Raw genomic sequence first — 26,380 nt, 5'->3', positions numbered from 1 at the left:
AGACGAATGCAAATAGGAACATAACAGATGCATTCTTCTCTCCGTCTCAGGTGGTGTGTGCATCGCCCAGTCCTTGAAGATCCCCAGGGAGCCCCGGCCAGGAGAGTTTGACAAGATCATCCGACGCCTGCTGGAGACCTCCAATGCCAGGGCCATCATCATGTTCGCTAATGAGGACGACATACGGTACGTGCTCTGCACTCAGACGAGAGAGCCCTGCTCTGCGCACCTCCCCGGCTGCCGTCACTCCTCTTTTTAAATAACTTTTCCCCGTGCCCTTTTAGTTTAAACACCTCCTACATGCTCTGTTTTAGTTGAAAGCATATTGCACCACTGATATTATGACAGCGAATAAAAGTCGTTAAGGAAACAGTTTTTATTCTTAAGCACTCGGTTTGAACCGTATGAACAATATGTTACTCAACTCAGACTATACAGAGACTACTGCAGACCGTTGCTCTTCTCATTTCTGTTTTCGTTCTTTTTATTCTCCAAACAGGCGAGTTCTGGACGCGGCTAAAAGGAACAACCAGACAGGCCACTTCCTGTGGGTGGGGTCTGACAGCTGGGGCTCCAAGATCTCCCCTGTGATTGGCCAGGAGCGAGTAGCGGAGGGAGCCATTACGATTCTTCCCAAACGAGCGTCTGTGGACGGTAATAACTGAATAAGGAATGATCTGTTTCATGCACCTGGTTTTGCGGTAAATAAAAGGAAGCGGGAGCTTTTGTGTGTTCACACTCTGTTAGGTCAAATTAAGCAGACCGTGGAAGGACCGGAAACTCATGTTCCCTCTCTCTTGATCCCAGTAGGCAACAAGTTTTTGCCATTAGGCCAGGGGAGGATATCCTCATTTGCTCCTGTCAGAGCTCCCTGTTAGATAATTGACTCCTGGAGGGCCGCGAAGGCGAAAAGATATCAACTGAAAGTGAGTGAGAAAAGCAGAAGTTTAAATGAATCAAAGTCGGCTTTGGCTGCTTCACATGAGGGAACATGCTATCGGGTGAGAGAGTGAGACAGATGCGGCGCAGGATTAATGAAGAAAGCGATACATTACGTTACCAATTTATTAGCTCCGTCTGACAATGTGACGCAACGTAATCCAATAATTCTGCAACAGATGCAGAGCGAAGCTTTAAATGTTTGTGTTGACACTGAGTCAGGGAGCTAACGCAAAGACTGGAAACACCAGCTCGCGTGTCTGTCTCGAAAAAATGAGACTTGTTTGTGGTGCGACCGAGCACCCTGCAGTGACTCCATGTGTCCTATTTACGCTTTTTGTAAGAAATATAACACCAGATATAACTTGCTAATTAGTCGTCTTTTGAGGTGTTGGGAGGCCGGTGCGTTCTCGTTGGAAAGCGGAGGTTCCTGCTGTTGCCACATTTTGTGCTAAGCTAACGCTCTCCCGGCTCATTCTTCACAATGAGTGTGAAGATTAGGGATTTAATTCACAAAACACAAAAAACTGTTTCCTCACTGTTTTATTTAACTAAGCAGTGCCAATTCAGAAAGTGTGCTGGTACTGGAGACTGGTTTCTCTGTCTGGAACACACTGCAGATGTAATGCCAAGAATATTATTCACCGGAAAAATATTCCAACTCCTATCTATAGGAACTTTATTCCCCCAAACAGTTGCCCTCCGGATGGCAATAATTTCCCTCGAATATGACCGACCCCACAGTTAATGCATTTTAGAGCCTCACAATGCCACCAATAAAAAATATTTTCATTTTTATTAGCATCTCTTCTGCGATCGCAAAACACAAAGTGTGTGATCGCGCGCTTCCTGCCGAGCTGCGCGGAGAGCGAACCCGCTGTTCCCAGCAGTGTAACTACCAACGGAGGTGCACAGGTGCACACTGGGCCCATTTCCATGACAGCAGAGAAGATTAACCGTGGCAGCTCTTGACAGCTTTTACAGTGAGCCAGACGTGGCACAGGTTGTCCAAGTCTGTCTGATAGCCCCTCGCCCTCCGCGGGACGCTTCCCTTGTACGCCGCGTTACCTCTTAACTAGATTTGGAGTATTCGGGAAATCACACCCTTTTAATGGTCGAGGTTTAAATCTGTTTATGTGCCTAAGGTGCAGAGGAGCAAGTAGCCAGCACGCCGCTGAAGTTGTTAAGGAAGGAGATAAGATCGAAGGAGCCTTGTAAAAATCCAGTTTTGGCATGTTTTCATAAATGAAAAGATCTGTTTCCCATGTAATTGCGCTGTGAACAAAGTAGTACAAGGAGTCTTTTTGTCTTCCCTTGCCTCTCTGTTCTTGCGCCCATCTCTTCATCTCATCCTGCCAGCTGCTGACAGGTATTTCCATTACTGTGAGTGGAGAAATGTGTTCTTCTCCTTCTCTTTCCCCTGCTCTAGTTATTACATTGGACAAGGAGGCAAGCTATCGTGCGGGCTCCGGTATTAAATGTTTGCACTCCTTGCTCTCTTGCTCTAGTTTTTCATAGGAAATACGGTCCTGAATTGCTCCGCAGAAGCAGTTGTTCTTTAAAACATGTGTACCGTACACCTTTTTTTGTGTCAAAACACATTATATATGCTATGAACACTTCATTTTTTTTAAATAAAGCCCTCAACCCACCAAAGTACTGGTGTCCACCTCAACTTACTACCAAGCAAGATCTGGGGAGGTTATGGACAGGCAGTGACTGGAGCATAGGTCTTCAACAAGGGGTCCAAAAAAATTTTGCTTGATAAGACATTTTTTATGCATTTTTTTATTTTTCCCCGGCAAATTTAAAGAGAGCTTTGTAATCTCTCCATCAGTTTGGGCGTCCCTGGCCAGAATAAAACATTGAAGACCCCCGGACTAGAGAATCTAAAAGAATAATAGAAACTCCTCTTAACTCGTGTCCTGTCTGTCTTTTTGTCTTATTCATAGCTTTCGACCGTTATTTCCGTAGCCGCTCGCTGTCCAACAACAGGAGAAATGTTTGGTTCGCTGAATTCTGGGAGGAAAACTTCAACTGTAAGCTGGGCATGCACGGCAAACGACCCGGCAGCCTGAAGAAATGCACAGGTAAGACTCTCTCTTTCATTATATAAGTTCATACCCACTATGTCCTCCACTAAAAAAAATACTACTTTTCTCTTTGGAGGATACAGGCACAAATAGAGAACATGTCCTTCAGGTTGAATGAACATGATAAGCTGCCTCTGTTTGAAAGGATGGTTTTTAGATGGCTATAGGTCAGTACAGCCTCTATGTTGCTCAGTGTAATTCTTGTGAGTGATGTAAAACAAACCCTCCAGTTAAACAAATTCCAGACAAACCGGTTCATTGTCTAAGCAACCGTTTCCAATTAGCCCAAATATTAACTACATCACTCTGTATTATCTAAGGCTTCATTGGAACATTTCACTTCATTGGCGCTGTGAAGATTTGTCAACAGGGACAAACACAGGGGGTTAATTAGTGTATATGTATATTGTGAAGTGCACTGCTGGCTCTAATAAGCTTTAAAAGAAGCACAGATCACAGTTGCTGTTAGCCTTTAAGGAGCAATATAGCTCAAGAAGAACAATCGTTTGTGTTCTCGGAGCTAGAGAGGGGAATTAAATATTTGTAAATGCAGCCTCTGCAACCCTGTCTGTGGGAGTCGAGCACATGTGTGTATTTGTCCTGTAATAGGCAGCTCATACTGTCATTTTCCGTTCATGTGTGGTTTGACCTGTGTTTCCTGTCATATCAAAATACCTGTGGCTTGTTAGTATACACAACACCAAGCTCTGCAACTGGTGTGTAACCAGCTCCTGTTGTTCTGTGTGTGCAGACAGGGTGTCACTCTCGCTGGCTACACAAAAAAAAAGAGTTAGAGATGACATTAGACATGACCAGTTTGAATGACCTTTGCAGTTTAGGTTCTTCTGTGCTGTTGTTATCGGGTTTGTATCTTTACGTGTGCGTCACAGCGGGTATTCCCTGGCTGATGCCCGTCATTAGTTCACATAATTAGGTTTGTAAGGCCTGCGACTCCCATTGACTGTCTATTACTAGCCGTGGCATCTGTGTATGTGGGCGTGTTGGTGTCGAGGGCCCTGTAGTTATGCTACAGAGTCCATTAATTCCAAGTGCTAGGGTGTGCGACCTCCAAATCATCAGCACACAAGCCAATCAGCGGCCTGCTGGTCAAGGCTGCTGCCGTGAGACAGCTGACGGGAGGACGTTGAAATGGATGTGAAATAAAAAGGAAAATAAGAAAATTAACAGGAAGACGGATTGAAAGACATTATTAGGTTGCTCAAATTACACAATGAGACAAAGGTATGATAAGAAGATGGACAAATAACAAGGAAAAAACAAATGAAAGTGGAAACTAATAAGGCAGTATAAGACGGAGGAAATTAAAATGTTTTGAACTTGAGCAAAGTTTGCTCAGTCCTCAGCTGGTCAACCAACAAGATGATAAATATTATATATGTGCAACAGTCTCTTAAAATGACATGACCCTCTTCTCTCGCTTAGCACAACAACATGTGCATATGACGTATACCTACAGGTTATAGTGACTCCATCCGTTCTCTGCTTTTAGTGCTCTTAAATAAGGAAAAATCCCACCAATGGTAATCCACGTATGTCGATCTTTATTTCTCATACTGCAACCTTCCTCTTTTGTTGTTTGTTTGTTTCTTTCTCTGGAGCATCCGAAACTTATATTAAGGAGTTCCTGGGTCGTATTCAGTCTACCGGACCACTAGAGATGGTAAACTCATAGAACCTGGGTTACATTAATAACTTTGCCATAGGCTCCACCATTCCCCTTGTTGCCCTAGCCTTTTCTGTTGCTTGTTTCATGAGCACTGGCAATCAAGGGTTGTTGCTGGTTGACGTGTAGAGCATCACTACCTTTGTGCTATTGTTGGAATGTTTTCATAGATAACAGATTTCAAACTCTAACATACTGCGAAATACAGATCAGCTTTAACCTTGTTGATTTGTTGGCAAAGGCTTGAATCTAACGTACGTTAGTTTATATTTAAATGTAAAGGAAGCTGTTGTGTCTTTTGAATCATGACTCCAGCACCCACAGCTTGAAAATATATCCATTAATGTTACACAACTTGAAATTGTAAGGCAAAGTAATAGCTGATGTCTCGAGGGAAAACAATACCTTTACTGTCTTTTACTGTCTTTCTTATCTACTTTCGCCTGCAGAATATTTTTTTCGTCTTCCTTGTGTCAGTACAAGAGTATTTACTGAAACATAATGCGTATTTTTTTGTAAGCATGCGGCAGAAAGTAAAATCACACATATGCTATTGCAGTAGTTGCAAAATATCCCTCAGTAGTATGTTTGTGCTTTAGTTACGGTTGGTGCATCTCCTACCACCAGTCCCAGACATTTTAATGATTTATTTAGAGTGCATTACCTAATTTTTTTATCTTTCATCGTCTCATCTTTCATCAAGAGAATAGTGAGCAAACACGAAAAGGGAAATCCGACGCGCTCAGACTTCTGAGTATGAAGTAAAAAGCCTCTTTTCGAGAGATGGCTCATAAGCACGACCTGGACAACTGAGATGCTGCAATAAGAGTGTGTCCGGTTAAAAGCGTGCAGTCAGGTAAAACTGATGCCTGGGGGGAGGGAGACTGACTGAAGCAGACACCAGATCACAGATAAGCTGACATGCTCACAAACGCTTACATGCCCAGTGGTTGCAGATAAAATCCGGAATGAGTGCACAAGCTATGTTTTAATTGATAAGGTGCAGTGACACCTGATCCTTACATCTCAGTGGCTTTGGTTTTATGAAGATACCGGCGTATCTAGTGCTGGCATGCTGCCTATTCCTCTGCTGTCATTTGGTGAGAACCGCTGAAGTTAAACCCAACACAGCAAGACACCCCAGTGCAAATGACCCAAAAAAATCAATTGCTGTGTACCATTGACTTCCATTTGTTATAGGAAACTGGTTTCCCAAGTAAAGCAAATCAGAGCAGGACCTGCATCTTATTGGAGTAATGTGCCAGTAAAATGGAAGCGAATGATCTGGATTTATAAAATGCTTTTCTACTTTAATGGTACCCAATGCTTCGCAGTGTTTCTTGTTCTTGCAAAAATGCACATGGCAGTGGTAGCTGAGCTGTAGCCCCGTCCACAAGGACCAGCCATCCAGTTAGTAGACGGCTCACCTTTCTGCTTTACATAAATACATTTTGGTCAAATACAAGACAGTTCTCACCAATACCTATGTTTTTTCCTCCTGTTTCCCGCTCCCCGCCTGTAATCATGCTCTGTAGCATGGATTTACTGCTCCTCGTAGAGAATGAAACGGAGGCTCTGACCAGCCTCTCAAATAATCACATCCTTGCTCTGTGACTCCCGACATTTCCCCGCTCTGGGATGGACACAAACACACCGGGATGACAGACTCGCGCAAGCATACGTGACAAACAGATACACAAACAAGTGGAAAAACAAACAGGCATGAAAGAGCATCACTCTATCTGTCCAAAACCTTTTCCACCCGGACACATCTTTGACTCCATTCCACCGGTGAATAACACTGGTTGTGACGGGAGCTGTAACCTCAGGTACACACCGAGGAATTAAACTGCACCGTGAGCAGGAAACAAGGTTGTTACACTGTTGGAAGTTGATTTTTTTCCTTGGGCTTTTTTTTTATTTTATTTTTTTTCTGTGTGGGTTGTAACTTGTGTCACTCAGGAATTAGACCAATATGTTCCTGTTGTTTGTTGATATTTCTTTACTTTGTTGCCTGTCAATCTTAGCCCTCTATGGTACGCATTATGATGCCAGTTAGGGAAAAAAAAAGTTTGGAGTCTTTTTTGTCTTAAAATAGACTAAATAAACTTAATCTAAAGAATTTTTTAATTTTTTTTTATTTTTTGGACGTTTTTGGGCTTCGTTGCCTATAGGCAAGATTGTACCATAATGGTGAAAAGTGAAAAAGAGACTTTTTCCCGTAAATTTGAACATCATTTATATCATAAACATGTATAAAATATTTAAAAGCATCAACAGGTTACAATATACACCATTGTAGAATAGGAACTCTTTTGAAGGGTTTGTTGTCTGAATGATGCCTGTAGGCAACAATGTACTGTTGTGGAACAACAAATTGAAATGAAGTCAACTTTTTTCCCCAGTCTGACTGATGTGTCTCTAATTAAAGCATCTGTCTTTTCCTTTCTTGATTAAATCATCCATTTTAAACAGGTGCAGAGACCCTGAGTGGTCAAAGGAAAAAAAAAATAAAATAAAAAATATATATCACCACACATCTTGGAGCTATCAAAATGCTATTGCGTTGCAAAAAAATACACCTGGTTCCTGTCATTTGAATCATTTGTTTTCATTTTTTTTTTTTAGTGCGTACAATATAAGAACACAAAGAACCAACAGAACAGGCCCTTCTCCTCAATTCAAAATGTGAACTGCACCTGCTTCAAGTAGTCTAGGTAGCACTATGTAAGTACTTTGCTAAAGTTAGAAATAGAGTCAACCTTTTTAAATTCCATTTGAAATTCCGTTTATTTCCATTTATTTCATTTCTCAACATGTGCTATGGAATGTGCACAAAATACAATGGATTTCCATTATTTAATTACTTTTTTCCCCATGTTTTAATGAATCTGTGCACAAAATGATTGCACATTATACAAAGGAGATTAATCCTTCTCGAATTCTGGTTAGTTTTAATTGAATTTAGGTTGTTTCTAATTGTTTACTGTGCAACACTTTGAGTTATCGATCTAAGAAGTTTGGATTTATGAATATATTTCCAACTTTATCAAGTACACAAACTCTCCTTGAATCAGCTGCAGTGCGGTTTGGATGGGGCTGGTCTGCTGTGGTGACTCTCCATGTATGTATCGTATGTAATGATACGTCAAATGATTCAATTGTGCGCATGAATAAGTGTTAAAGCTTGAACAAAGTGTATCTTCTTGCTGCACTATAGCATTTCAGACGCTCCTCTCTCTAAGGCCACTCGAGCATCATAAACTGGAATTTTATCTCTTAGCTGTGATTAAGGAGACAAGATTATTGTGTGCATGAGCGGTAACGCTGTCTCACCCCACTTTCTTGAGGAATTAAATTTATTCTTGTTTCTTGTTCGGATAATTTAATTCATGTTGTTTAGGAGTTTCTGAAACCTAAACTCTTTCTAAACTGAGTTGGCCTCTTTACTTCTGTTGACTCATAGTGTTTTTCTGTTCTTGTAACCACGTGTTTTCACTTCCACTTATCCGTGTAGCCACAGCTTAGTCACAAAAACTAATCAGCCTCGTCCTTTTGTTATGCATCACATTCGATGTGGCAAATAAAAGTAGGCTCATTTATAAACCAATAGACTTTTACACCAGTGCTTACATTTACGCAGTTATGATGGGCTAGCTCTTTTAGAGGAGCTATTTGTAGAGCTGTTTGCAAAGCCATTTGCAGAGCAATTTGTAATAATGTATATTTTATGCAGCTGTAAAGTTTGCACTTGCATCACTTATTATGGAGGAATCGAGTGCTGTATGCTGGGTTTAATGGGTCCAGTAACACTCAAAGATCCTCTATATCTACCAAACAAGGGAAAAAACACATGGTGCAGACACACGCAGTTAATAGCATGCTAAACATTCTGTCACTCAGTTCAGTGAGTGCTGAACACAATTACTGAAGCAAATTTTATTGTTGAAAATCAACTGCAGGTGCACATACACCAATGAGGCATAACATTATGACCGTTATGTATCTGACTGTCCTGTACTGTCTAGAAACATAATGTTGTTAGTGGGGGCATTGGCTTCTGGGCGTAGAACAGGTGGACAAAGATGGAAAGCCGTGGGACCCTAATATGTGTACGTTTGCGTTGTTAGTTATAATGTTAAAAATTCTAAATTCATGCTATAAAGTCAAAGTAATGAATGCTGATGCTGAACTAAAATGACAGTAAGTAATGACAGAGCACAGAGTTACGTTACTTTAAAAAAGTAAGTTTTTTTTTTTTTTAAGCTTCATGCTGTATTTATGTTATGATTCATTAATTTGATATTATGGAATGATTATGATTTGATGACAGATATATTTCCCAAAGATTCAACGGGATAAGAGTAAATCTTCTGGTATGACACCTCCGGCCACTAAGTGGGGTCGTTCATCCATTTCTTGGTCAGTAGATGGACATACGTACGGTATTTTTTTAAATTTTTCTATTTAACATTTCCGAATGATGATTAGCGTGAAATTCGCCATTTTGCGCACTCTCCAGCTGACGAATGTGCTAGCAACACAAAATAAACGCTCACTACGGCGGGATTTATCTTTACCGCTAGTGGTTTGTTTTCACCCAAATAGGGGCGTGGCTAATTTGCTACTCTCTCCTATGGGTTGAGGGGAGGGGCCTCTGTGGATCAGGCTTGTTCCAGTGCATCCCACAGATATTTGATCAGTTTGGGATCCAGTGAATTTGGAGGCCAGGTCAACACCATCAAGGAGTGTCATTACTATGGGGTGAGGGTGTCTGGTCTGTTCTTTTAATACTTATTTAACTTACAGCCCCATCTATAAGAAAAGTGTGAGGTATACTTACTAGTGAAGGTAGTCCAAATCTATCATCCAGGTGAGAATTAGACTCTATGGATTGTGCCTAAAGAATAAGTGTGAGAAAATCCTTTTATAATAGAGCTCTCTGGTCTGCTTTCCCTGATTAGTAAGATTATCATGAAACTATGGTTCCTTTTTCTGCTGCCTAATGAAGGCTGTGCTGCAACTTCCTTCCTACTTAATAGGCACACAAGCACACACGCAAAGCTTTACTTTTCCCTAGTTTAACGTAAATAATTAATAATGTACGGCTTGATATTAATTGGGAATTTATCTTCTAAAGGCTACTAAGCGATGATTTGATGCCCTTACTCTCTGAACATACAAACGATTGCCTTAAAAAAGTGTTTTTGAAGATGCAAAGTCTTCATCAAACTCCACTTATGTGTGCATGGAGGTATCTGCGTGAGATGCACACGACCGTTGCAGGAGTTAATTAGATCCCGACTTAGCCCAGCATGCACACATTTACCCATGCGTGCAAACACATGTTCATTCGCTGCAAATAGCCCGTATCCTAACGAGGTCGATGGGGAAGCAGAGTTATTAGGCTCACAGGCTGAGTAAACTGTTCCTTCCCACATGAAAAGGCCTAAGGGCCAAACAGACTGAAAGATGGAGACAAACACAGATGGAGAGCTTGATGGACAATTAGAGACAGACAGCTGCAGACAGACAGATTGCAGACTGTGAGACACAGACAGACTCTTTGCAGCATTAGTTTTCAGGTGAGGCGAAGTGTCATTAAGCTCCAGTAAAATGATCCTTCTTGGTTCTCCTGTGGAGGACATGCTTATCTCGCTGCTCTCAGATAGTTCTATGCGTGTGTATAGGTGTGGATGGTGTGATATCTGATTTATGAGATGCAGTCATGCAATACGGATAATTCCTGTGACGTGAGTCTGCTCTCTTATACGGAGACATTTTGAACATCTGTGTGGATGCTGAAGTGAGACCGCTTGTTGCCCCCATCGGCATTACTGCATAGTGAAATGCCTATTTCTGAGTTTCTGTGTTTACACTGACACTAGTGTTCTACTAATGATCACGATAATATACCAGTCGGAATATAAATACCTGATCGGTAGCTAAACAATGAGTTATTCCAACAAAAGATGAACAAAGCTGGAACCAGTCAACATCAATTATGATGTTTAATCAATTATATTGAAAACTGTTTATATAATATATGACACATAGAATAAGATCATGCAGTAAATTACAGTAATAACACAGATATTAGATTTATAAACATACAGCATTACAAAGCACAATTCATATAAGGAATTATAAACAAAATGCTGTTGAGGCCTAGCATTCTAATGCAAATGTATGTCAGATTAAATAGTAGCAATCAGTTAATAAATCTAATTTATAGTAAACAGATAACTTTGCTAGCTGGCGTATGTAATGTTTAGCCAGTCAACGTTACATCTGGAATCGTTTTATTTGGGGTTTGACCATCTCTCTATAAATAATTGGGATCTCCATGGTCTAAAAGTAAAGAGAACAAACATATTTTAAAAAGACTTTAAAATTAGACTCACCATAGACTTGACTTTAATAATCCACAAGGGAAATTGCTTGGTCATATTAGTAAGGAATAAGAGCAGTTACGTAGCATTCACTGTGGGACCTGAGCTGAATCAGTCTGCTGGAGAATGAGCTCCTCTGCCCCTCTAGTGTTTGGTGTAGTGGATGGGATGGATTGTCCATAATGGAAAGCAGTTTATCCAGTTTCCTCCTGTCCCTCACAGAGACAAACGACTCCAACTCCCTACCGATCACAGGTCCAGCCTTTTAGATCAATTTGTTGATTATACTGATGTCTTTTTTGCTGGTAATACTCCCCCAACAAACCACAGCAAAGTACAGGGCACTCGCTACATCAGACCGGTAGAACGACTCTAGTAATTTGCTGCACACATTGAAAGACCTGAACTTCCTGAGAAAGTAGAATCGGCTCAGGCCCTTCTCACTGTTGTCCCTCCTGACCAGCCTGTTGTACATCTGGACTCCCAGATACTTGTAGCGGTTCACTACTTCCACCTCCAGGCCCTGGATGGTGATGATTGGCTCCACTGGTGTCCTCTTCCCCCTGAAGTCAGTGACCAGCTCCTTGGTCTCGTCCAGGTTCAGGAGTAGGTGGTGTCCACCGTCAGTGTCCTATACTCCACCTCCTCCCCATCTCTGATACACCCTACCACTGCAAAGTCATCAGAGAGCTTCGGCAGGTGGCAGGACCCAGAACTGTGCTGAAAATCAGAGGTGTAAAGAGTGACGTAAATTTTGATAAGTGAGTTGTTGGTGTGGATTTCTCCGTCAGGTTAAATTCAGGACAGATCAGGTGTGCGACCAGTCTATGTACACATCCAGCAGTTGGCAGTCCATACAAAAATTATCATTCATTGAGCTGCTTATCTACAATACAGATAGTTGTGTTTTGTTTTTCTGAGGTTTGATTAAAAACAGTTTTTCCAGATTAACCTGAATACATACATAGTTGAACTGCAGAGCAGCTTATGCTACAATACTCACACATAAGATGATTGAAAAAAAGATGACTTCTTGTATTATTGCCTTAAAATCCCAATGAGCCAGAGCCAAATTCATCACTGTGTTTCCACCCGTCTTACTTTTCCTCCATTAAGTGGGGCTTGGCTCTTTAGGTATGAGTGCATACATCTATGTGCACATTCTCATACATATATAGAGACCCGGCATGCGCGTATGTAAATACATGCATATTTCTGAGAAAAGCAAGTTAGAGAGAAAAAGTGCTGCTCTGCTAATATGATTTTCTTGGTAGCAATACCTGTTTTCTCAGATGTAAACTCCCCCTCTCCTCATTCTGCTGTTTCATTAGTCTCTTTTTCATACTTGCTCCAATGTTCCTTCCATGAATTTACAGTCTGTCATCACTCATTTCTGCTTTTATTTGGACTCCTTGTTTTTTTTACATCATTCTCCATCCTCTCATCAAAACTACTCTCACTCTGTCTTTGCTCTTTTTCCTCCTCCTCTTGTGTCTCTGTTTGTTCCACATCCCTCCACATTTGGGTGTGTGTACACTAAAGACAACCCCTGACTTAATGCACACATTCCTTCAGTGACAGAAACAAGAAATCGTTGTTTATATGTTCCTATAAAAGCTGTACAGGAGAAAGATTAAAGAAGAGTGGAATGGGAAAAGGAAATTAAAAAATGTTGAACGCAGAGAGCGAGAGCTAGCAAGCACAGCCCAGTTGTGCCAGGACAGTGATTCAGCATAATATGAATAATGGCTAATGAATAATTTATATTAGCTATGTGTACTATCAGGAGTAATATATATCAGTAATAATGCAGAGTTGTAATATATATTAGCCACATATGTCAGCCGCATCGCATTATTAATGAAAAGTGGTGTTCTGCAGCGATTTGAGGCATATGAGGCAGAAAACATTCTCACTGCAGTTTGACAGCAGGTCTGAGGAGAGAAGGTAGATGAAAGACGATGATAAGAAGGCAGAAGCAGAGTACCAGAGTTCTAATAAATTCTTGTTTGCCTGAACTCTGGTCTTCTTTTTTCAGATTTAGCCGCTGTTTCTCTCAGTAATGGTAACTTAGCAGGTCAGTTGCAGATATTTGGGTGCTATTTGTAAAAAAGAATCAACAAACACAAGCAATCTAATGAGCACAAAGGTTTTAACAAGGAAATATTATTGCTAGTTTCTAACAATTAAAGTGAGTTCTGTCCAACTGACCATAGTGCATTAAAGGAAGAGACAAAACCAACGTCTTCCATTTGTTTGGTTGTTGCCACTTGATTTTTGGAGCCAGATGTTATCATATTTGGACCTGAGGTTTGAGCTGGAGAGGGTGATCTGTTAGAATGCTAAGCCATGCACTACTAGCAAAAACATTCACCCCTTTCACATTGAAAATACTGGGCTGACCCGCCTTTGGTGTGCTTCGACCTCGCAAGCAGTCCCAGGTCTGACCTTCCACGGTGAGAGTTATGTGGTTGTTTTTTCCTCCCTCTCATACGTCATCGTATTGAAATGTCATCATTACACATTTAAGTGCACCAAATCTCCTCTTCTCCCCCGGATGCAGAGCAGCTTGCGGATCTCACAGGCTTGCCAGTGCACTGCCATGATCGATAGTAAAGTGTGCCATATCATACAAGCTGTATATAAACACAGCCACGCATGTACAGTTAACATCAAGATTCTCTGATCAGTGAGATTTACGGAGCATGACGTAGGACTAATTCACCTACATGCTTCCATTGACAAGACATTTGAGGTGTTTGACGAAATCAGAATGTAATAGGTAGGTACATCAGCGTCATTGTGAAAATTAGCGAGGCAGTGCAGCAGACGAGCCGTCAAAATCCCAGGTCGATTGCTGGGTCATTAGAACCAGGTCAAAAACCAAATAAGACCAAAATATGGGCATATGTGGTATTTTCATTCATAAACAAAGCGTACGGACTGAAGTAAATCGTGGAAAATGGTGAATTATTGCAGTGTTTTCGGCTGTACCAGCCGGGCAGACCACCAACAACACTTGGAATTTTATAAACTGCCAAAAAGTCTTACAAATCTGAGAGAACAATGCCAAAATCAAACTAAAAGAAGCGCTTCTGGTTAGCGAAAACAGCACAAAGGGGTTTCATAAATAAAGATTACCATTCAAACATGGAATGAAACTGCTGTACAGCAAACCAAGAATGCATTTTGTTAATTTTTACAATCCAAAGGTCAGTATTTTTTCTGCAGAGCTGTTCTACCTCACCCCAAGTAAGTTGGTTTGTTTCTCTTTTAATGAGAAACTTGTGTTTAACTGCGTCTGGCCACCAGCATTGTTGGGCATTATAACCATACTATGCTCTTTCGCCACCTACTGGCCTGGGATTCTTCCTTGCTGATGGAGAAGACCCAGTGGATCCACTATGAAGTTGCGCCCCCAAACATGGGGGCGCATCCCATTCCTGGCATAAAGCATACCCTGCTTTATCTTCCATTTTGCTGTAAATGCGACCAGAAGTAGACACAGAACTTTTTGTGCAACTTCACTTTTGGCTTCTCTGGCTTGACAAAGGCAAGAAGTTGAAATGTGTGGTCTAATAACATTGTGTCCTGCATACTACAAGACCATACATTTACAAAATGACCATCATGCAGTGTAGAACTAAAATGTGAAACTAGTTCAGTTCAGATTTATTGATATCTCGAAGAAAATTCATTTTGCAGCAGACATCAATGACACAGTGGACAAGGACAACATCAGATGACATCAACAAAATGCAATTACCACAATAAAAGTAATAAAAATACTACAAATAAAAATACTGTTAGTAAAGCTGCGACACAGTGCATAAAGTGCGTAGTTCTAAGAAATGACAAGTAAAAACATCGTATAAAAAAAGTACGAATAAGTGCAGAGCATGAAGGAGGTAGAATGGGGAGTGCAGACAAACCTAGCCCAAAAGATTAAGCCTATCTATGGCGACAGGGATAAAAGAGACCCTGGCACACCACGTCCTTGTTTTTGTCATCCTGGAGCAGCGGCGGCCAGAAGGGACGAGGTCAAACTCCTTAAAAAGTGGACGGTTAGGACTGTCAATAATAAGTTCAGCCTTACTCCTCAACTGCTTAAAATAAACATCCTGGAGCTGGGCTTGCTACACTCACCTATCACCTCACTTGGAGTTTTGATAAGCTTTGCCAGCCTGTTTTTACTGGACCAAACCAGGCCACACAGCAGTAGGTAAGGACAGACTCAATGAAGCACTGATAAAACAAAGTCATTAAAACACTGCAGACTTTAAATGCACTAGTCACTGAGATCATTAAAACACTTTGAAGTTTCCATCTGCATCTCTGCCACCATGACAGTGTTATTCTAACATTCAGAAACAAATACTATGAAACACATTTGATCGCTTGTAGCCTTTCACCCAACTTTCCTACACTTTCCAGTCAACTTACTTACTACAGAAGCATTTGCTCACAATTCATGGTTGACTGTGCACACATGTTTGAATTATATTAAACCGATATTTGACATTAAGCTCTGTTTCCACACGGACAAAATGTAGGCACCAATTACAGACCGCAAACACATACTCGGATACATTCATACAAACGCAGACACATCCCCTCATACGAACTTGAACCTAATGACTGGTATCCACGCAGCGGCGTATTGACAAAACCCCCAGCTTCAGCGGACTCTTGTCAAATCATGTACAGCAGAATATCCGTCCGACGCTCATTTCCTATTCCCTGCTATTGATTATTCATTTCTTTCTTGGCAGATTAGCCCCAAAGCTAGCTCTGAGCCAGACACGAATGGTTATTATAGGAGACATATGTGCATTGTATGTAGGAGTTCGGGTGTGTGGGTCAATCTTTTTACATTTTATGACATACAAAGGCAAAAACATATTTAAGCCTAATAGACCCGTTTCTCGTCTATCGCTGCAGCATTGATTTATAAATGTCTGTGAATTATGATGATGAGTGTGTGGGCGGCATCTCCCTATCCCCTCATCTCCTTGATGTATTTCGGACACATTTGATAAATGAGTGAAAAGCTAATTAAGCAACCTCTATGGAAATGTATTCATCCACGTTCGGGTTTACAAAAACCTCCTCGTAAAAAAAAAAGAGAAGAAAACCAGATTTTCTCTTAGGTGATGAGGATGGAAAAGGAGGGAACCGAGTGCGTTGCAAATTGATGTTTAATTAAGGAGCTTGTTCAAATCATTAGTCTGTCTGTCATCTGTGGTGCCATCAATCACCGGAGGCGTAAAATCTGCGCGGCACACTGGTCCATGAAGGCATCCATCAAAGCACTTAGCCAGTCAGCATTCTTGCATTAGTCTCACCTCGCCGCCTTAATGTATTGGTATATGTTTGCATTCGATACAGCGCCGTCTTCACTAGCAGAGGCAGCCAAGCACATATTTTGGTAGTTTTACCGGCTTCAAACTGGATGTGCTTCTTAAAGATGCAACCTTTTATAATCAGGGTTTTAATCTAATCCATCTTGGTCAATATAGAGACAGACATTTCAATTATGCCTACATTAGGAAAATAAACCATTTATATACATAGTTTTCTCTCGTAACCATCACTAATATATAACTAAAGGCCTGATTTATTAAAAAAAAAATCTATAGTTCGATTTTTTTTTTTTTTTTTTTTTAATTCATATAAGATGCTGCTCATAAAACAGCCTTCCTTAAGTAGGCTCTAAGAATCCAACTTTTAACTTGTGTCACTTGTGGTCTATAAATCAAATCAATAAAGCCTGAGTTGAAAGTGTTCTTTTATGAAATGCCTGCTCAAAATAGGGTTTCGTCATAAATAGGCACCAACTCCTTGCACTTGGCAACTCTTCCCACATGCCTTAAAGTGAACTTCAACACAGACTTACATGCATATTCATCTTTTGATGCCCAAACATAATATCGTATCCATGCCAAATTAGGGCCATGTATAAATATTAAATCGCATGTGTTTTTCTGCTTAAGTCCTACTTGATTTCAAAATTGATCCTACGTTTGTTTTATAAATGAAGCCTTAGATGTGTACCAAAACATTCGAACCCATCTCAGTAGATCTAATTAGAGACTACTTTTTCCATTCAATATTTGAATATATTAGATTAAAGACATCTGCTACAGTTGCTTACTGGGTCAAAAGTAAACAACAAGCTGCAACAAGTGCGTTTCTATGTTTTTCTCCGTGCGTGTAGCTTGTTTTACAGAATTGCATCTTCATTTCCACTCTTAAATACACTCAGTTGCCACTTTATTAGATACACATGTTCACCTGCAATCCAATGCATTTAGGCATGTAGAGGTGATCAAGATAACTTGCTGCTCTGAGTATTTCAAAAACAACAACAACCTCTACAGTCTCCAGTGCATATATTCAGATATATACATTATATCGCTATTAGTCATCCTGAGGTTGTCGTCAATGTGAGTCATCTTAAGCACCACCTCTGCAGTGATACTGAAGTGTCAGGTTAGTGGTGTGTGGTGTGGCATGTAGTTTAAGAGCAGATTGAAGAGTCTGTATGACCATCATGGAAAATGCCGCCCTAACTGAAACTGAACCAAAACAAAATATCTTCAATGTCCTTGGTTCTTTCCCTATTTTTGTTTAGAGACTTGCCTTTGTGTTACTGTTACTGTTGAGTTTGTATTAGCAGTTCGTGTCAGGGTCTGCACACAGAAGATTATCTCAATTTCGAACAAAACTTTCATCATGAAATCATTTTCGGGAACAAAGTTGCTCGCATGCCCGTGGCTTTTATTAAATGGAACCGAGATGAGTAATGCATTTGTACAGATCTAGAAACAGATCAGAGCACCGGGCCTGCATGCCTGTGCAGCAAGAACAAATAATCAGCCACAAAATATGAAAACGACTCGGAGGCAGATGTGGAGATGATTGCCGCCTCATTCAGTTGTGCAGGTCTTTTACGGGACGCGAAACTTACTTTCCATCCACACTTGTGCCTCTTTCGAGTTTTTCAGCCGTTTTATTTTATTTTAATTTCGGTGCAAATCTCTCCTAACCAAGCAGCCGACCAACCAAGCTGCCTGTGGTCTCCGATGTCATTAACAGAGAGCAGAAAGGCTGAATTTAATTTAGCAGCTGCTGCCTGAAAAATGTAAATGTACGTAATACAGACGGGGTGCACATCAATATGTAAACATTTTGTCCGTCCATCTCTGAATATCTGCTTCTGGCTCCCTCTCAGCATTTATCCGCGCTTATCTCTCGCGCAGTTTTCTCTTTCACGCGAACACACAAAACGAGGACTACGACTACAATGATCATGAATATTACATTCGCACGCTGTTAAAGATAAAGCGGTTAAAGCTGTATTTTTTGTTTTTTTGCACCTGCACACATGATGTGCGGAGTGAATGAATGGATGCTTCGTGGATGGATGAATGGACTCCATTGATGTCACTGTTACTGTGTGCAGACAATGGGAAGACAGCTCCAATAAAAGGCGTGTTGTGTTCTTTGCACACACTGAAACACGCTCGCACACACCCCTTGCTCCGATTTCAACACCTGACGCAATCCCGGGAAACAGAGACAGTAGAGTTTTTTCCAGTTAGCGCTGCTCATAACAGCAACAGTCGTTTAACTGTCTCAAGGCAGGATTGCGTCGTCTTGCAATATGCTGATTAATGATGCATCATGTCATTTCACATCTCATAAGAACAGCAGGGAGAAATTCTCATTATCGTGCGGCACGTTGATCTGTGACTCAAAGTGCAATGTTTTTTTTTGTTTTGTTTTGTTTTTTGCGCTTTTCTTCTGGATTGGAATTTGACCTAATGCTGAATGCAAACAATGTGTACGATTCAGAAGAAGAGGCTCTTGTTTTGAAAGTCGCCGTGAGGCCGCAAATCCTGGAAGTGCTTTCTACCTTTAGAACCAGATCAAATTTCCGCTCAGTTTCGCTTTAAGAAATGTACACATTTAGTCTTTCAGCTAAATATTGAGCCTCCTTAAATCAGACATTCAGCTTCTAGTGTGGCTTTTAAAATTGACTCAAGTGGAGCTCACAAACTTCTTTAATACATCATTAACAAACATTCTTACTGAAGTAGCATCTATTTCAGCTTCTCCTCTGTTGCTCGTCTTCACTTTGTATTGTTTAGCTTTTTTAGCTGTTAATTTAACTAAAGTGAACAAAACTATGCATTTGTGGCTTTATTTGATGTTCAGTTATTGTCAAGTTTTTGTTGCTAAAATCATTGACTTTGAATGCATCAGTGCCACTAGTGCATTCTGTAGAGCATAGGTCTTCAACAGAGTTTCTGTGAGCCCTAGGGGATCTGCAATTTCTTTAAATATACATTAACATGAATCCATCATATTTTAGTAAAGGGATAAATAACGTTATCAGTCAGCACTTCACTCATTCAGTGATACAGGAGCTGCCTCGACACTGCATTGTTTCACCCCGTGCACTACACTAGCTGAGCGCTGTCAATCTAAGCCTCCTGTACACAGTAGGCTCCGCCCCTACCACTGCTGAGCCAATCACGAGGCCGCATATTACATGCTGACTCTGTCAGGTTCCCCACAAGTGGCCGAGAGTCTGTTCAGTCCCCTGGTGAAAACCCAGACGCATGTTTATATCAGGTATGTTTAGGTTTAGATGGCCACTCTACTGTTGCACATGTTTGGAATAAAACAGAAAAAAAATTAACATTTGAACCCATGTATTATTTGAATAGCTTAATATTGAATGCAAAATGATAATAATGTATATTCATAAATAGCACTAGGCCGAGTTTAATATAGAGCACATATAGTTGGTAGGGGGTCCCTACTTAATCTCTCATCAGTCGGTCCTTAGCCTGAAAAGCGTTGAAGACCCCCGCTATAGAGGTACCTAACTGTGTAAGTTATTAATTATTAGATTTATTTATTTTTAAATACGTGGGTAAATTGGACAAAACTCCTCAAGAGCCTTTTTTCCCTCAGTAGGGAGACTGTATGGAGGCATTTCAGAGTGCACTGTCCCATGGTTCATGAGATAATGACCAGTTCCTGTAATGCTAAGTTTTCTTTCCCCATTTTATTCTTGATCGCACATACATAGATGTTCTCTATACATAGATATGCTTACGTATGTGTGTTATAATGATACACTTTATAGCCCATCAGATAAGTTTTCTGGTTTGTGAAAAATGCCTTAAATGGAATTTACACTGAGAGAACAGCAAATACTGTGTTTAAATAATTCATGTACACAGAGCGTTTCAGCCTATAGCTTAAATGTTTCATCTATACTGTTTATTAGTACTCTGCATATATTACAGTGCTGGTACACATCCGAGACGAGCATCCACAAACTGAATTTTAAATCCGCATTAACGTATTTGCTAACTGTTGCCTAGAGATTTGTTACCAGAGCAGTAAATTGACTCCCCGTTGGATCCTTCAAACCAGTTAGCCAGTCCGTTAGCTGCATTAGCTTCACCTTGCTGCACTTTTCTAGTGGTTTTTTGTTTTCACAGACACTGCGCTCACCCCACCCCGCTGCACACACAGGGTTTCGACTGGGCTTAGTAGCATGAGTCACTTTATTGAGGCTGTTATCAGAGTAACCTCGGGTCATGACAAGACTTTAAAACCTTGAAGAAACGCTAGGGCCTCGGCAGTATTATCCCGACAATGTTCAAATGTCAAACCAAATCTTTCCGAATCAAAATCAAAGTCCGTGAAAAGTCTTTGTACACAAAAAATGTAAAGATTATTTATGACTGGCAGGATACAAATACGATTGCAAGTTTATCTGGCTGGGAGATGAAAAAAAAACAAAACAAAAAAAAAAAAAAAAAAAAAAAAAAAAAAGGGCTTGTGGCCAGAATTGTAAATGCTAATGAGAAAAGCCTTCTTCTCTTTCAGCAACTACTGAGGTGTGAATTATGAATGTTGAACAGGTTGTTGGCCAAAAGGTGCATGCTTTTGTGGATAAATAAAGGTTACTGTCAATTGTGCAGCTGGTTCACTAATGAAATGTCAAATTAAAGGCAGCGATACACATAACGGGGCACTGGCTAACTCTGATGAACAACAGGAGGTTTTAAATGCCTGGTGCAAGGAAGGAACTCAATAGGTTTTGACCCTAAGTCTCAGTCCGTTGCCTTAAGCAGACGTTTGTTTCCGTATGCATTTTTTTTTTCTGGATATCGATCTGAAATGTGCACACAAAATCAATGCTGGTTTTGTTCTGACACCAGGGAAAACAGATTAATTTATCAATTGGTCACATTACAATACACATCTGTATGGGTTGTTGAAGTAACAACGTAGGGGCCAGGAACTACACAGTGGAGATCCATTATCTTGCCCATCAAATAAACACACCATCAAGTTACGATGCAGATCTCCTCTGTCCTAACGGACAATCTCAGTAAAGAAAGAAGAAGACTGGTACACATTGTTTTGTGCCATGATGCAGCCTCGGTGACCTCCAGGTTGCATCTCTGAACTTCCATCCCTCTGGATTTGATGTTGTAGTGCAGGGTTCTTCAACGTTTTTCAGGCCAAGGACCCCAAACTGAAGGAGAGATTAAGTTTATAGTATTATATGAATTATCAATATTTATAAATATGCAGTTGGATTCATGTTAATGTGTATTTAAAGGATGTTAAATTTGTGAGGGAAAATATAAAAAATATCTAATCAACAAGATTTTGCAATCTCCCCTCGAGGTTCCTCCGCGGACCCCCTAGGAAAATTTTTGCAACGCATTTAATTAATTGGGAATCGAGAAATATTTTCTGACTTACCTGATGATAATAAGAAAATGTCTCATAGTGTCGAGTATGATTAAACTTCAAGAAGAGCTGTGATGTTTTTCCTCCAAATGTTGCCTCCACGACTTACAGTCTAACATTAATGGAAATCTATCTATATGCACTTAAACAACCTGCGTACAAATTGAAAACGCATCAGCATCTGCTCTAAGGAATCTTTATTGAGTTTAAGACAGCGGATAAGAACACAACGGTAACTGAACAGAGCTGAACACCGACCACCACCACCACCTCCAAGCTGGCAGATGTTCTCTGTTTAGATTCACATGCATATTTATTGTATGTACTTAACTGATTGTGTCGATTCCCTTATCTGGCAGCAGTGTGGACACGTCAAAAAAATAAATGCATGTGGGCTGGAAATCTGATCAAGACCTGCTTCCAGTCAGCACTGAGTAGTCGCACAATGAATAACAGCATGTTTGGTTTGATGGACTGCTTGGAAAGGGTTCTACTGGACAATAGTATGACATGGACTCTTCAAACAGGCATGAGAAGCTACGGCTTTGTTACTCGAGATCAAAACTCAGGACACAGAAAAACTGAAATCCTACCGAACAGGCGGAATCTGATAGATGATGAGTTGTACTTGTACCCCGCAAGCTCTATCCTTTGTTCTCTTTCTGTTTCCCTGTCACACACATCTACACCTTTCAGTGCTCGTGTTCTCTATCTCCTGACGCACAAACAGCTCTGTTATCCAGGGGCTGAGGTTTCCACATCTTTGTGACCGGCCGGCCCGGAGACAGTAGCAACTTGCTTTTAGGACCGTCACCAACAAACAGTAAAATAAGGACATACTGTACATATAGAGCAGCTGATAACCTTGTGTAACTGTGGATTGGATTTCATTCTCGGGGTCCCATTAATTCCTTATGGATGCTCCTATTGATCTAGGCCGCCTGTGGTCTTGTTAATTTAACTGAGGCCAGATGGGTTTTGATTGAGTTTGCGTCGCCTGAAGGTGACTGCCACTTGTAAGATATGGGTGAATGTATTGAAGAAGGATGCGGTGTAGAGGACTGGGAAAAGAAGAGAGGGAATATTAAAGACTGAGCCAAGACAAAAGCGTTATACCAAAATACCAAAAGAGAATAGATCAGAAAATCAAGCATACGTTGAAGAAACATAGCGAGAAGGGAAGATAATGAATTTAGGATGATGGAGCCTGCTGTGTGGTTCCACTCTTTGAACTTTTTGATGAAAAACAAAGAAAATCGTTGTTACACTCAATTACTGATTTCCATCTTAATGTATCAAGAAGACTTTATTTTCGCACACTTTTTTTCCCCCCCTTAGCTCATTATGCTAATGAGTCATTACATAAAACTCTTTTTAATAAATTGCAGTTGGAAGGTTATTTGTTTCTGTGCTTGTGCATATAAGTGTCAGAGGAAGACGAGGACGGGGCGCGCGTGTGCGGACATGTGTATTGTACGTGCGCACGGCGTGGAGGCCAAATGAAAATATGCAAATATTCATTACCACTGAACCTAAACATTACTGTGCAGTAATTAATTAGGCTGCAGTAATGAGATAAGCCTGGGAGAAGAACAGAAACACGAGAGAAACGTGCTAAAAGATCTAAATATCGCTAACATTTCAGCAGTAAAAGCGGTGTGTGCGTGCGCTGCATGTGACGTCAAAAGTATAGAAAAGAGCCGAACAAACACGGGGCTGCGTGACCTCAGTCAGAAAGAGAAGGAACGATCTTCCGTCCTCTCCAAACACTTTCTGACTGCTCCTGCATACACAGAAATGCCATTATCAGAGGTTCAGAAGATGTAAAGAAGGAACATGTTGTTCTCTCCTCTATAACTTCGCTACCAGGGCGAGAATGGACTGAAGGGAGTTATTTGTCTTTGTCAGACTGAGTGCCCCGACTGGATGTCGGCTGGTCAACCTGTCTTGACTGGACTTTTCATCTCTTTGTCTTTCTCTTTGCTGTTTTAAAGTTCTTCTTCACTTACCACCACTTTTTCTTTTTTTCTTTTTTCTTTCTTACCTACTGTCTTTCTTTGACCTTTCGTCCCTATGAACACTGTTCACTTTCCTCTACGCACCAAATTCAGTGCATGAACTGAGAACCGTTATTGTTATTAGAACTCAGATTTCAGTTACTTTACCAGAAGAATTAGTGTGGATGTAAAGGTTGGTTGGTTCAACACAGGGATGCATTTTCTTTTAAAAAAAAAAGGTGTGAACGTCTAAAAAGTCACCTACCAAAAGCAGAAAAAATGACTGGTAGTGAAAGTCTAGACCTATATGCAATGGCAAGTGATAATGCTATTACAACCACTGGTCAGCTGTTATGTCTACTATCGATGGTGTGAGAGGATACATAAAAGGAACCTGTGAAGTATGTCTATTTCACAGAGCTTGGTTGGTATTCATTGTCTTTCTCTTTCATCTTCCTGTTTCTTAATTGTTTATATTTACTAACCTTTTTCTGATACCAACACTGCAGTTGAACAGCAGCTGGTTTCTGTTCGCAGCCTTACAGTCTGTCTCTGCCTGACCTCCTCTTCCTCTTTCAGGTTTAGAAAAGGTTGGCCGTGACTCCAGTTATGAACAAGAGGGGAAGGTTCAGTTTGTGATGGATGCGGTGTACGCCATGGCCCACGCTCTGCACCGCATGCACCGGGAGCTGTGCTACGGGTACCCAGGCCTGTGCCCACGGATGGCCAGCAACATCGACGGCAAAGAGCTGCTCAGCCACATCCGCGCTGTCAGCTTCAATGGTAAGGCGTCAAACCTGACATCTCGCTAAACCGATACATCCCTAACATCCATTTGACCATCTTCTTCTGAGTGTTTTACTCTCTGCGCCCTTTCTGTTTTGTAGGGTGTTGTAACAAAAACAAATGTGCAGAGAATACCATGATTTTCACACTAAATATCTTCCCAATACTTCTGACTTTGTAAGGGAGAGTGTTTTCCTTTGTTATTCCTGTAATATATCCTTTCAGTAAGGACACTTTATAATCTACAAAGTTCTTAGCCTCTACAATATTCTTGCTGTGTTTATCCACCTTGTCTTGACAAATTCAGCTCATAGTTTAACAAGGCTAAACTGAGCTCCCCTCTTCTAATTTGTCTAATCCTTATCATAAACCTGTCATGTTGCATTTCAACCATAAAATTCAGCTAAGCTTGCTGCTTTCCCCCAAACACATTAACTGCTTATATTGTGCTTCTTGTAAAATGATGATTTGGGCTGGCATCACTTTGTAGCACTCAGTCAATCACCCCCACCACCTCCACCACCCCCCATTCCTCTGCACGACGGCCACGACTGTTGACAAATTTTAAGTGGATGAAAAACATCTCCCCATTTCCGAGCAGTGACAGACACCTCATTTGAATATTCTCCTATTAATCTTCTTTCCCTCATGTGCCTGTACCTTATTTTCCGCCTGCCTTTTCATTTCCTGCGTCCCTGTGTCCACTATTGTGTGGAATACATAATGCCAGATGAGACAAGGAGAGCAAGATAGACAGAAAGGGGGGGTTTGTTGTTGGGATCTCAGGAATGCTCGTCTGATTTAGAGCCAAGATTAAAATTTCATGTGTGCAGTATGTCCTTTTTTTTCCCAACTGTCATTGTCATGACTAAACTTGCCAAAACTCCGTTCTTAGGCAGGGACTGATTGCTCCTTCACACTGCGACGGAAAGTTTGTGCTCAGGTGTGTTGCGCTCTTATTGCTCTCCTAGAGGCTGGCAGAACCACTCAATAAGCACAAGCTCGCAAACTTTGTCCCCGGACGAATCTCTCGATCCCTCTCATTTATTGTTAGTGGGTATTGGTGCTTGGATGTGAAGCAGTCAAGCTGTTGGATAACGACACCTAAAGATGAAAGGACAGAGAGTTCTGCATCAAATCGAGTCGATTCCTAAACGATAACGTGATGAATATGCAGCAGCGTGCTTCTTCTAAGAGTCTGTCGGTGCTGTATCTGCAAGTGTAACATCTCCACAGATGTATAATTTACTGATCAAATATATAAACGCCTTAGCGTGAATTAGAATGAGGTATAAATAAGTAATGGTACACTCCGCAGACACGTTTATTTTAAAGAGTTAAAGATAAAATGAAGGAAGAATGTTGTAGGAAGGCAGCTCAGTCGAGTCCTGACAGATTTAAATTGGTTAAAACAAGTAGGAGGTAGTGTTTTCATCGTTGAACTTTATTTTCAGGTTAGGGTCAAGGTTAGGGCTAGGGCTAGGGTTAGGGTTTAGGATGGGGATAGGGATAGGTCTATTTCGTTTTTACCACAAACTGATTCCAGGCGCAGTATTCTCGGACAAATATTATATTTATACCTAATCCTATTTTCACTCTTACCGGCAAGTTTTGAGTTCACAAAGCCGTTTCTCTCGGGTGTCCTTCCACAGAGAACAGTTTTGTTCTCTTTGATGTCTGGAAACACTACAAAGTTGTGGG

General features: G+C 40.9%; 1 protein-coding gene across 3 annotated transcripts in view; it reads left to right on the top strand.

Annotated features, from left to right (window-relative positions):
* grm8a (glutamate receptor, metabotropic 8a) overlaps nt 1–26,380 on the top strand; it is a 224,571-nt gene that overhangs the window by 154,850 nt on the left and 43,341 nt on the right. For all 3 annotated transcript variants that reach the window (XM_047575172.1, XM_047575171.1, XM_047575173.1), the window contains exons 4-7: nt 51–186; nt 500–654; nt 2,892–3,029; nt 24,473–24,676. In XM_047575172.1, the coding sequence (XP_047431128.1) occupies nt 51–186; nt 500–654; nt 2,892–3,029; nt 24,473–24,676 (633 nt within the window). The remainder of the gene's footprint in view (nt 1–50; nt 187–499; nt 655–2,891; nt 3,030–24,472; nt 24,677–26,380) is intronic.

This window comes from Mugil cephalus, chromosome 22 (assembly GCF_022458985.1).
Source record: "Mugil cephalus isolate CIBA_MC_2020 chromosome 22, CIBA_Mcephalus_1.1, whole genome shotgun sequence".
NCBI classification, from domain to species: domain Eukaryota; kingdom Metazoa; phylum Chordata; class Actinopteri; order Mugiliformes; family Mugilidae; genus Mugil; species Mugil cephalus.
This window is presented reverse-complemented; position numbering and strand designations above follow the sequence as displayed.